Genomic DNA, 12,829 nt, shown 5'->3' on the forward strand with positions numbered 1-12,829 from the left:
GGGGATTCCGAGGGCGGCCAGCCATCAAGCAGCACAAACTCCGAGAGCAGCGATTTGTTAGACTCAATAGCTCCGCCGCGGACGTACAAACGAGTGACAACGGAGATGGAAATCGAAGGCCCAGGGGAACATTCAGCCTAGCCCAACGCGCTTATTGTCTAGTAAGCCATTCATATTAACAGAAAATTCCATTCTAAAATTAACCGTTCTTGTTATAGTGCTATATGCTTGGATGTGATGGCGGACAAGTGATATAGTCTGCCGCTTATCGTGGGCATACCTTCCATTCAGGGTGCATTACTTCATTGTACCTGAGGCAATATTATACCTCTCCCTTGTGTGTACCATACTTCATGCCATCAGATTGTGTATGTGACAGAACCGAGGTATAGACGGAAACGAAATGCATACGGGTTCTTCGATACTATGTATCATGACCTCGCGAACTTTGTCCTGCGGGATTTGTAACCATTACTATTGATCCCACCCATTTTGCGTCGGGGACATTGCATTGGGTGTGACAAAGCTTTTGTGGCTGAACTCAACCAACGAGGAGATTCAAAATCACATGTTAAAGCCAAAGCGATCAAACTTTGAAGTCGTGGTTGAGCATTACCCGTTGGCTCATGTGGGGCTAGGGCCCCAGGCAAGCCAACCTAGCAAGCTTAGGTTGTTCATAAAATCATGAGACAGTCACAAAAATGTGACACATCCACGAGGCCTCATTTTTGGTGTGATTTGGCGAGTTTTTCATCCTTTGAGTATTGGCAGCCATCAACAGTGGTTATTGAAGCTGGAAAAGAGGGGGTTTGAAGCCATTCGCGATGCATGATGTGATGATATTGATGATAACTGTGATAGCGGCCGCCGCCTGAGCTTCCACAGCCGCCGCCTTGATGGACGGCTTGCCATACGAATTAAGCTGTGATATCGTCTCTTAAGCCTCTCGCGCTGGCTTCCGGTGCAGCCCTTCCTTGCCTGATGATCCTCTCGATCTTCTGCATTCCTGATATGGGTTGCTGAGGTTGTAACGCGCACGGCGTTGAGGGGGCTTCGGGTGGCAAAGACGGCAGCCGCGGCGATGAAGCTGATGAAGCCGTAACCGGCGGCGACGAGGGCATCTCTGATGATTAGGCCATTCGCTGTGAAAGCTCAATAAGCGGAAGGTCGTCTTCCTCGTCAGGATCGTCTTCATCATCGTCATCGGCGGCGGCTGCCTGGCCAAGGTTGAAAGTGATGCTATCGTCACTTCTCGCAAGGGCAGTCCAATCCATCGCGGATAGCGGCTTCGGGGCGTAGCTAGCTTCGTGAATAGCTTCCTTGACGTCCTCCGGCAACTTTATATCTATTATGAAGTCATCAGCCTTCTGCGTAAGCATCTGATGCATACGGTAGTTGCACGTTGTGACTCCATCGAGAAATACCCGATATCCTTTCCTGTGTGCTCAAGCCACTGAGCCCACGATAGTCTCTTTAGCACGCCGTTGACGGTCATCTCCTTGTTCTGCCTCCATTTATCCTTCATCTTCTTCATCTCTTGGATCACGAAGCTGCGGGCGGTCCGGACTTGCGCCTTCTCTTCCTTCTGACGGTCTTCCGCGATGACCTCCTGTTGCTGATCTCGAAGCTCTTGGAGACTCACATTATGCGAGAAGTATCCCGCCGGCTTTGCTCTCTTTCCCCTCTTTTTGGCGTTATATCGCTTCTCAATGCGAGCCCGCCGGTCATCTACATAGGCAGTCACCGTATTCTCAAGCATCACGGCTTCAGTGACAACCTTGCGGATCTGACGAAGCCCTGCACAAGCCGGAGAGCTGAGGATATCGCCGTACCGCTCTGAGAGGTGTTTTGCGGTATCTGAGGCGCTTTGGAAGCGTGCTTCTGAGGGCAAAAGAGAGGCAAAAACTGGGTCAACGGCCTTCTTCGACTGTAGCTGCTTTTTAGCGAGATACGCCATCGTGGGCTCGGGATCAGGAGGATAGATGCCGGACTTCTCAATGCCTGATATGATATTATGTACGGCGAATCCTTTGTCGAAGACCTCCTATTTTTGCGGTTTAATTTAGTATCTATTCCGACGAGGAAGAAGCGGTCTGACTTGCCTGAAAGCTATTGACGAAGTCGCTGCGAAAGAAGGAGATATTACCTTTCCGCAGCCACTTAGCGAGCTTTTTTTGATGTTCGTTCTCTAACGGCTGGAACACCCCTATATCCATCGGCTGTAGCACATGTGTAGAGCGAGGAGGCAAGGGAGCGGCGATTGTATTGGGTTTTGCACAGTGCTCTCTAGAAGCAACGATCCCGTGCCCGCTGAAGCCGTCAAGCACGAGGAGACGGAAAACACCATCAACTTCACTATGAGAAATAGGAGGAATATCATATTGAACGTACTTTCGTAAAGGATCCCGAAGATGCTCATCGCAGCCAAACCACTCCTCAAAGACAAGCCCGCGGCTCTGTACCGTAGCTGACTTCTCCCAGGACCACCGGTTAAAGTGTATTGCCCACTCAAGAGTGATTTCGCCGTTAGAGAAGGCTGTTTCTGACTTTGTGAATCGCATCTGCGGATCGGCATCAATATACGCCCAATCTAGCGTTGGAAAGGCCTTGAACACGAGCCAGGGAGGAATTGTATCACCCGAAGCGCTGCCTGTACCGATGAGGGTGCAGGTCTCACGATTTGAGGGAGAGAGGACCTGCTTCCTTGTCTGACGCCTTGTGCGGACGATGAGGACTTTGATGCTCTCTTTGAGGATTCCGATCCTGATGCCGGCCTGGTCTGTATTCCAACACTCAGAGGCGTTAATCCTGTATTTCCGAATAGCCTCAGTAAGCTGTTTAAACCATTGCTTAAGGTTGGCAATGCCGCCTGCTTCCCAGGACTCACGGGACTTCTCGACGGCCTTCAGGAGCGACTGCTGAAGCTCGGGATGATCGTCACGGAAGCGGATATACCACATCCTACTAACTGGGCTTGCTTCTGCGTTTCTGCGAAGAAGGAGGATATTCGCGGCGTCCTCAATCTCAGGCCTGGAGGCGGGGAATCCGGATCTTTCCATCCAGATGATGAAGGCCACGATAGCTTCTTCTTCGTCTTCTGTGAGCAGCCGCGGTCGGCCGACTTAACGAGGCGTATCACCGGTCTCGAGCAGCTTTACGAGCCGTTGAACAGTCGCAGGAGAGGCTCCTTTAAACCGCGAGGCTGCATCGCGGATTGAGAGTGGTTTGACGGCGGCGATGGAGGCACCGGGCGAAGCGTGCATGTGACTGCACGACTTCCCGGGCGGCCTTGAGATTGGCCTCACTCGGCATAACGAAGATAGACACAATTGCGGTGTTTTTTACAGCTTGGTGTCGTGAAAAAGCGTGAAATTAGGAGTAGATGCATTGTCAGACAACTGGCTCCACAGGGATCATTGGTGGCACCAGTCAATTGATGAGGATTATCTGAGGAGCAAGAACTCAATGACAAGATGCACTGAGTCGTGCAGCTCTTTATACACAAATGAAAGCGTTGCCTGTTCTAGGCAGTAGCAGCTGCCCTGCAGGCAGCTGCACTAGTGCGGCCAGGGCTTGATATGCGACAATCAGACAAGTGAGTGGATCAAAAATCCTAACCCATCAATACTCAACGTTGAATTAAAACACAACAAAGCATCTGATCAATTAAAGCTAATTACTATTCCGTTCCCTAGACATCCCAGTAACGATCTCGTATCTTCTTGAGTTATGACCGGTCTTGGCACATGTTCCACAGCGCCTTTCCCTCGGCGGCGCCGACCTTCCTTGACCACGATTTCTCGACGATTCGGCCACTACCTGCGCATTGACATCCCTCTGATCAATTGCATCCCTTCCCTCATCTAGAGCCATCTTTCTTCCATTACGGAGGCGTGCTCTTTTTGCTCTATGCCGCTTGCTGAGGGTCTCATTCGCCTGTCGAAGGATCTAGATCTCAGACTTCATTAAAGCCATCTCATGCATTATTGCCTTCGTTCCCTTCGAAAATGACTCAATCGCATCGAGAATAGATGTCGGAGAGCTGCATTGGTGTCTTTCAACTCGTCTTTTGAGAAATTCAGACTGAGAGCTAGCCTCCAGGACTGTCTTTGGGGTCTTTGAGACCCAAGGGTTAGGGTGGCTAGCCTCCCCTTCGATAGGTGTTGGAGTCCGTAGCTGCACATCAAGCTTTGATATAACACCTTCCGCGTCTAAAGGAACAAGCCCGGCCCCTCTAAAACCTCCCTTGATATTGTTTTCTGTCATAGCGGCTTGGTGGGCAGCGTAAAAAGCCGGAAAGAACTCAGTCTTTGAAATGTATGTTATTGAGCATCTGATCAAATGCTCTATTTCCCGACCGTAGGCCTTTTTGAGCGGCCCAAAGCACCCGACATCAAGAGGCTGGAGCAGGTGGGACGAATGAGGCGGCATACAAAACGTGATGATCTAGTTTTCCTCACAATATTTCTCAAAGTCGGTCGAGTGGTGGCTTTCATGCCCATCGAGGGTCAGAAGACGATAGCGGCCGGTTGATCTGGCCTTTGTGTGCCGATCAAAGTGCTTTAGCCATTCGAGACCTGTATCGTTATCGGTCCAGCCATTTTGAGTCGTGGCGATAGCCCAATCGCCCGGGAGGTTGCTTTCCCGGTACCAGTTGGCGAGGCGATATTGGCCCGCAACCACGATGAACGGCTGGATCGCCCAGCCTTCCGCATTGATCGCCTGGATGACTGTAACCCATTCCCGGTTTCCAGGTTGGACTGATTTCGGTCTTCCGCGTCTTTCTCTACCTGTAACAACCATACCGCTTGTAATCACACCCATCATACAGCCAGTCTCATCAAAGTTGTAGATATCGGCTAGGGTAATACTATACTTCGCGATTGTATTCGCTACGAGTGTAAACTAATTGCAAATAACTGTCGGATCTTCGCATTTAGCTCTCTGATAGTCGTATTTACGATTAAAACGCGTCTTGAGCTCTTCGTGTCACTTGACGAAGTTGGAAGCCTAGCTCTTGCCGACGGGTGGCGCGTCGCGGTCGGCGAGCAGTCGGTTAGCCATTTCTTCAACACCACGAAGTCGCGGGGGAAACCCTCGCGAATCTAGGTCAAGAATGAACTGAATAATGGTCTGTTCCTCCAGATCGGATAGGCGACGCGATTTCGGGATCCAATCGCGTCGAGATTTAATGCCATTCTGCTGGCGACGAAGCCTTTGCTCCTTGACCTCATAGATGCTAGCAGCGCGTCGGATACTTAATTTTGGGTCATTTTGAAGGGCTTGAAGGGCAAGCAGGGTCTTTGCCTCGGTATTTGGCTGAGACATATTGGGTGGTTGAGAAATGTGTGTGTGAATGAAAAGATGAGAGAATGAAAAGATGAGAGAATGAAAAGATGAGAGAATGAAAAGATGAGAGAATGAAAAGATGAGAGTTTCTGTGAAAAATGCGCCGCATGCTTATCATGTAAGTTATATAATTAGTAAACACTTAAAAAAAAATGAAATATTAGATATCTTATAAAAAAGTCATATGTTGAACAGAAGGCGCGGGTCAGGGGTCTTGAGATTACGCATAGAAACAGTAGATCATTCAGGGGCAGACACTGAACAACACCACACGAATACACTGATGTGGGATCAATGGACCGAATACACGTACTGTCTGACACAAATTACTTCCTCCTCACTGCAAATAAATACGGTCTTTGGAGATTTATTACCTTTTATTACCTATCCACACCCCTCACCTTAATGTCTTCCCAACTTCCTCACCCGGAATATGTAGTACAAGACAATCGCCATGATGATGTTGAACCCTATATAAGCCCAGAAGATCCCGTAGTTGCGCCATCGCTCACTCCAGTAGATCTGGGAGGCTGCAAGGTATTGGTCGGCGGTGCTAACTGAGCAATACTTGCATTGTTCCCTCGCGTTAGGGTTCTGCAGCGTTCCGGGGCTTCTTGGAGGAATGGTTCAAGATATTCACCGCAATTTGAACCGCTGGGTGGGTTAAATTCTGACGTCTCTGTCTCCGAACAGGTGATCTGTCGACCATGAAGCGCCGTCGATACGATGCCACCGATCCAGTACGTGAAGGGTGAAACGCGGTACATAAAAATCCAGAATCCCGGAAGAGCAGTTGGAGTCTGGAGTACACCACTGAAAATAGTGCTCATCAGAGAAAGCAGTATAACGATACTGGCTGCCGTCTGCGCATCCGGCATAACGGCAATAGTCATATGTGCAAAGGAACTGGCGTAGATAAAAAGCTGGATGACAAAGAGAAGGATCAGTCCCTGCCGGGCAGAGCTTTGGATGCCCATAACTGGGTAGTAGAAGCAGGCGTAAATGAGAACCCCGGTAATGATCTGATAGGGAATTTCCACGATGATATTGGCAATGATGAATGCCTTCCACGAGTACGCCTTGCTTGGGCGTTCTCGGACTTCGTACAGCGATCGTTTGTTGAGCACCACCAGTTTTGTTTGTTAACACTTACCTGCTGTACGAGAGTTGAGAAGATTGTCGTAGAAGGAATACAGCGAAGACCTCCTGACTCCGGCCTGTGTGTCATTGGCGTCAAAGACAGCGAAGATGACCTCCTGCACTCCGGCCTGTGTGTCATTGGCGTCAAAGAACGAGAATCCAATGAACAAACCAGCCGCGATACCTAGAAGGAATTTGGCAAAGATGTAACTGGGAATCCTCCAATACTGCTGGAAAACTCGATAAGTAACTTCTTGAAGTTGATACCCAAACGGCATCGCGAACTCGGCCTGGGAGGTAGGGTCGTCTTCTCCTGCCACCTTTTCAGTCTGTTTCTCGGCATGGATTCTATCAATCTCGATTTCGACGGCCGCCCGTTCTTCACTTTCCTTCCAGACGGTGTGCCAGTCTTTGCCCTCGCCGTTGGATCCGCTATTGCCAATTTCCAGAAGATACTCGGCCGGGTTTTCTTCCTCGCCGCACTTTCGGGCTCCCTTCGACTCGAAATAGTCTAACATGGTGTGCGAGTTGACTCCGATATTTCCAAAGTATACAGTCTTGCCACCTTTGGCCAGGAAGAGTAGACGATCGAATTCCTGAAAGAGAATCGCACTTGGCTGATGGACGGTACACAACACAGCCTGTCCAGAGTTGGCCAGCTTTCGCAGGAACGAGCAGATGGCCCAAGAACTCTGTGAATCAAGACCACTGGTGGGTTCATCGAGGAAAAGAAGCAGCTTTGGCTTTGCGGCCAGTTCAACTCCAATGGTCAGGAGTTTTCGCTGCTCGACATTGAGACCCTCGCCTGGAACACCGACGACGGCGTCTGCGTACTCCTCCATGTTGAGCATTTTGATTACCTCTTCGACGAACCCGTACTTTTCTTTCTTGCTGACGGACTTCGGTTGCCTTAGCATTGCGCTAAATTGTAGACTCTCGCGGACAGTGGCAGTTTCGAGGTGCAAGTCTGAAAAGGTGTCAGAAAATGTCATAACCCCAGCTCATCTTACGTACCTTGCTGTTGCACGTAGCCCGTCTTGCGCTGAAAGCTAGCATCAAAAGGCTTGCCATTCACAAGCATATCGCCAGTGACGACACCCATGCTCACACGTTGCGCGAGCACATCCAACAATGTTGTCTTTCCAGCACCACTGACACCCATCAGCGCAGTTAACGTGCCTGGCTTGACCCAACCAGAGACGTGATCGAGAAGCTGTCTTTGCTCTTTCTTGATCTCAATGTCATATACAACATTGCGCCAGGTAAAAATATCCTTCTGAGGTTCGATTGCCTTGACGCCTTCACCAGTGGCGCTCCCCTTGCTGGTTGAATCCACTGGCGTCTCTTCATCCTTGGGAGATTGCTTTTGACCGATGCGCAAATGAGCCGGCACTCCACCCCTTCGGAAGACAAGAGCCTCGGCAGTGCTGCTTGTTGAGGAATTGAGCTCGATGGCGACAAAGTAGATGGCCATGAAACCGACAAGAAAAGCCCAAAGAATACCAAAGTTCCTCCAGACGTTGGAGTAGTAGTACTCATATTGTTCGGCAATGAAGGCATCTCCGCTCACATAATCCTGACCAGCGACAGCGCCAGTAACAGCGCAAATCCACGAGTTTCCGATAAGAGGCGTATAAGGCGGGATGATACTAGAGCAGATAAATTGACGGCCGTGGAATTCATTGGCGACAAGAATCTCGAAAGCATAATATATTGGGTTGATCCACCGAATCCAGGAGAACCAAACCTTCATTTCCGGAGGGTAAATAGTGAATCCGACATAGACAACGAGGGCAAGAACCATGACCCCCGACAAGGTCATGGCCTGAGATACCGTCTTCGTGATGGCTGCCATCGTCCGGAAGATGGCGCTCATGATAAACATGGACATATAAGTAACCAGGAAGTACAGAAAGAAATTGCCTGGCTCTCGTTGCAATCCAGCCATAAAGTAGAGCACAATGTTGAAGACAGACGCAGTAGCAAATTTGATCGGTATATCGGCCACGATGCCAGCGGCAGCCTCAGAAGCAGGATGGTAAAAAGCAAATGAAGCATGTTTCTCGACGACCGGTCGCTGAGCATAAAGACCGCTGATTTCCGAAATGGCCGTTAACGCATTGAGAAGAACAGCCATAAACAAAACAGAGCCTTTGGCATAGAATCCAGCAGTCGCATCGGGCGTTCCATAGAAGATGGATCCAATGATGAGAGCCATGAAGAGCAGCACGAAACATTGTGTTCCAGTTGCCGAGAGGTCATTCCAGATGCGTTGATAGGCCCGCTTGGTGCAGAGCTGGACCTGCATCAGGACGCTTAGAGTGTACGGGGATTTTGGTCGAGCGTGTTTGGACTGCTGCCAATTTTTGACCCCTCGAAGTTGGGCGATACTCTCTCCCTGGCGCTCGACCATGTACTCAGCCTCGTACGCCTCAAGATCCTGCTTCAACACGCGGTACTCAGGCGACTCACGCCAATATTGCTCAAACTCATTTGGAGTTCGCGGGACCTTGTTTTCCATTCCAGGTAGTGCCTTTCTCTCGATCGGGTTGGTGACCGATGTGAGAAAGTCGCCAGTGGTTTGACGCGGGGGACAATCCCAACCCTGTCTCTGGAAAAAGTCCTTGGCCTGCTCTGCTGGGCCAAAGTAGATCTGCCGGCCCTCATAGAGCACGATAGTCTTATCGAAGAGATCATATATAGCTTGGCTGGCTTGGTAGATTGCCACAGCATTAGCACGCCCACCCATGTCGGCAGCCATTCTCAATGCAGAGACGAACTTGAGGGCAGTAGCTGAGTCGAGACCACGAGTGCTATTATCCCAAGCAGAGAAAGGGGAAGCGGAGAGGACCATCTCAGCGAGAGATACTCGCTTTCTCTCTCCGCCGGAGATGCCGCGGATGAAGTCATTGCCCACTTTGGTGTTGTAGGTATGGCTGAGACCAAACGCAGCCATGACAACCTTGGCGACATATTGTACAAAATCCCTGCGGCTCATGTTATTGATTCGGTGAGATGGCGTTCGAACAGAGGCGGCAAACTCCAAGGTCTGCCCAACCGTGAGGTGAGGGAAGTGTCGGTCAACCTGTACGTCCAAGTTAGCATCATTTCACAGTGTTGACAGCCGACTTCTCTTACCTCCTGATTGTAGATGGCTTCGCCCTTGAACTCCTTCTTCATAAGTTTCTGGGGAATTCCATCGTAATGAATCGTGGATTTTTCATCCACGCTCAAGCCATGGAGCTCTCCGCAAAGCGACTTGAGAAGAGTGCTGCATCCGGATCCCGGTCTACCCAGAATAATCAGAAGCTCGCCACTTTTAATCAGTCCATCAAAGTTTCTGAGAATCTGTTTGTGTTCCTTCTTTCCGAAGCTGAAAAATTCGCCGAGTCGTAGAGGAGCGAGCAGCACCGATGCAACCGTCTCTTGGACCTGGACAGCAGCTCCCGTACCTGTGACATTGAGATCCTTGAACGCCACGCCAGTCTGTTCCGCCGTGATGTTCTGCTCGCGAAGGGTCTTGACGAAATTCTGGAGCCACTTCTCCAAGCTGAATTCATCGCTTTGCGGGTCCAAAGCCGGGGAGTCTTCATCATAAGTAATGAGCGTGTGGACGCGAGACGGGCCTTCACCGGCGGTGGCGACGGAATGGCGACGGGAAAGCGCCGTAGCAATCCGAAAAATCTCGTTTCTGTCGTTGTCCTCAATCACGGGCCTGGTTTCTGTCCGGTGAAATCCTGGGCGTGCCTTCGAGATGGGTGCCTTAGAACCGGGGCTTCGGGAATTGCTTCCTCCATCCTCGTAAGTAGTGGACCCTTCAGAATTATGAGATGATGCATCGTCGGACTCGTTCAGAATCTCTTCAGAGTGCCTAACATTGACTTGTGAGGTCGCTAGGCTGATCTCATCATCGTTCGCCTGAGATGAAGCCATCTTAAAGCGAATTGAAGGCAATTGACGATCTGAAATGCTATTGCATCAAGAAACATCCTAATAAAAAAAAGGATGCTTAATTATGAGAATTGGATAGCCATCGAATCGGGGGACACAGGATAAATATCAGTAACATTGGGCTCCCCTCAATTCAGACGTGATAAGGCTAGCAGAAAGTTTCGTGTAGGTAAACAAAACCATGCATATTTGGCTTTCGGCGAGCTTCCACTAGGGATATCCGTGTCTCCGCATCTCCTCCAGCAACAATAACGAAATCATGGCCGGGGCGTCAAATTAACAAGCCCAATGTGTGGAACAATTGTCACCGTGCACTCATGTTAGCCATTCGCAAAGAGCCTCTTTGGACGCCTCGGTACTAGGCATGTCTGGCATTGTCTCTAATTCGCTGCGAAGCGACGACACGAGAAGCTTGTCACGTACAGGTTGAATAGCTAGGCAGCGAAGTTGACATCTGTCTTTCATAGCGAAAGGTGCCCGGCGGGGTTATCTATGATGCTTGTACGGGTAAGTGGCGTGTGGATTCTGTGGCCGCTGTCTCGTGGCCCGCGACGAAGGTACTCAAAGTCAAAGGGAGGACTCTCAAAATATTAAATGAGATGATCGTGATGAATCCACGCATGCAGCCGGTCAGCACCAAAAAAGCTTATGCTGGCGATGGGCCAAAGGGTGTCGCTTTCGTGTTCGCGATAAGGGTCTGAACGGAAGATGTTCAGGACTTTTCCGCTATCGGGGATTCTTGGAGATGGGAACGGGAGAGAAAAAGGTTTGATGAGAGTGGACACGGCGGCAAGTAGCTAGACGCGGGGCGAGGACTAAGAATGCCGCCCAGAAGGTGGGCAAGCAGGCAATGAACGAAAAGGCTACGACACGCCAGAAACGGCCCAAGTACTAGCCCCAGTACTAGCCCCCCCCAATAGTCATAATACCAGCGGGCAGAGGCGGTCCGCTAGTGGTCTCCCCACAAGGAGTATGATGATAAAGGGAAGGAGGGGCAAGCGGTCTCGAGCAGGCAAAATGCCACAAGCCACATTACAAACAAGTGGTCAAACGATGCTGAACACTTGGAGAAATCGGCCTTCAAGCAGGCCTGTCAAGCAGAGTCAAGCAAGCGGGGCTGGAAAAGAGACGAGCTGGCAAGAAGGGTGGGGCTCTCTTGGGTGGTCCGGATGAAGAGCGGGGAAGCGAAGACAGCTTAGCGTAGTCATCGGCCCTATGAGATCCGTTCTCCCGGGCGTAATAAATACTGACTGACTGAAGTGGTCAAACGGGAAGCTCAAGAAAAGAAAAGAGTATCGAAGGGCGGGAAAAGAAAGATGGAGTACACAATGCGATGCCTGCGACGACCATGGTGTAGATGATCCGTCCATCGGCGCTCGCCCCGGCGATGGTGGCGAGAATAAATGAGGCAGCTGAGGAGGCCGAGGACAATTACAGCACAGGCAAGTTCCCCTAGAAAGGACGAGAACAGATATGATCTGATGCGCAGAACCGCTATGTGCCATTTTGGAGGGAGCGGGTACAGTCAATTGGAAGTGGAGGTGATAGAAGATTATTCGAGGCATTCGAGACCGTTGTCCATACAAAAGTTCCGAGGAGTTTCCGAACCCCGCCCCTCAAAGCCAACACATCCAAATGACACTTCGTCTTCAACCTTGAATAAATTCTAACGTATATGATGAGCGAGCCGACTGCACAAGCGAAGCGATCAAAAATCCCTCAACCTCACCTCTCTTCATTTGATTAAAGTTTCCCTAACCATAAAACATGCCACCATCAAATAATGAGGCAAATATTATTCTTGCCATTCAAGCTCTTCAAAATGACGCGAAGTTACGTATCCAACCGGCTGCAAGGATCTGTCCCATGAGCTGCCCGAAGCCTCTGTGTCGCATATCACCATTAGGTTCGTGCGACTGGATATGAAACTCGGCTCATACTTTGGGGTCGTGTATCCGGTTTCACATCCAACTTGTTGCATCAAGGATTCCAATCCTAACGACATGAGCTTCAGTAGCTCTGCCCGAACACATGGCTGTTCAATTTCTTTTGTTCTTTAGATAATTCTCATCAATTGACTGGTGCCATCAATGATCCCTGTGGAGCCAGTTGTCTGACACTCCGCTACGGTCACGACCGGGGGGGTTCGACACGTGAATGGCGTGATGTTGAAGTTGAAGGTTCGATGGTCTTTGCGCCCATCTCCTTAGTGCATAAGAACCTCCAAGGCGTACCTCGCCCCACATGACCCCGGTCATCACGAGGGTACGAGCAGGGTACGAAAGGTTTGTTCAAATGAGAGGTCAGCGGCAATAAGAGAAGGCCTCGAGGAAGGCAGACAGTGTACGGCTGCAAAATTATGCGAGGTTGCTATTTGTAACAACCAAAA

The 12,829-nt window shown here is 50.2% G+C and overlaps 3 protein-coding genes across 3 annotated transcripts; all 3 read right to left on the reverse strand.

Moving 5' to 3' along the window:
- Nucleotides 1–1,130: 1,130 nt before the first annotated feature.
- On the reverse strand, nt 1,131–3,263 carry MRS44_018475 (uncharacterized protein; the record flags this gene model as incomplete). Its single annotated transcript, XM_065615956.1, has 4 exons — nt 1,131–1,337; nt 1,391–2,001; nt 2,147–3,097; nt 3,140–3,263. The coding sequence occupies 4 exons, from the start codon at nt 3,261–3,263 to the stop codon at nt 1,131–1,133; spliced, it is 1,893 nt and encodes a 630-aa protein (XP_065472028.1).
- Nucleotides 3,264–5,010: 1,747 nt separating this feature from the next.
- On the reverse strand, nt 5,011–5,328 carry MRS44_018476 (uncharacterized protein; the record flags this gene model as incomplete). The annotated part of the gene is made up of 1 exon (XM_065615957.1): nt 5,011–5,328. One exon carries the CDS (start codon nt 5,326–5,328, stop codon nt 5,011–5,013), a length of 318 nt encoding a protein of 105 aa, XP_065472029.1.
- Nucleotides 5,329–5,819: 491 nt separating this feature from the next.
- Nucleotides 5,820–10,422, reverse strand: MRS44_018477 (uncharacterized protein; the record flags this gene model as incomplete). Its single annotated transcript, XM_065615958.1, has 4 exons — nt 5,820–6,442; nt 6,503–7,456; nt 7,504–9,574; nt 9,628–10,422. The coding sequence occupies 4 exons, from the start codon at nt 10,420–10,422 to the stop codon at nt 5,820–5,822; spliced, it is 4,443 nt and encodes a 1,480-aa protein (XP_065472030.1).
- Between the last annotated feature and the right edge of the window lie 2,407 nt (nt 10,423–12,829).

Source organism: Fusarium solani (assembly GCF_023522795.1).
Source record: "Fusarium solani strain SB1 chromosome Unknown bctg00000016, whole genome shotgun sequence".
NCBI classification, from domain to species: Eukaryota; Fungi; Ascomycota; class Sordariomycetes; order Hypocreales; family Nectriaceae; genus Fusarium; species Fusarium solani.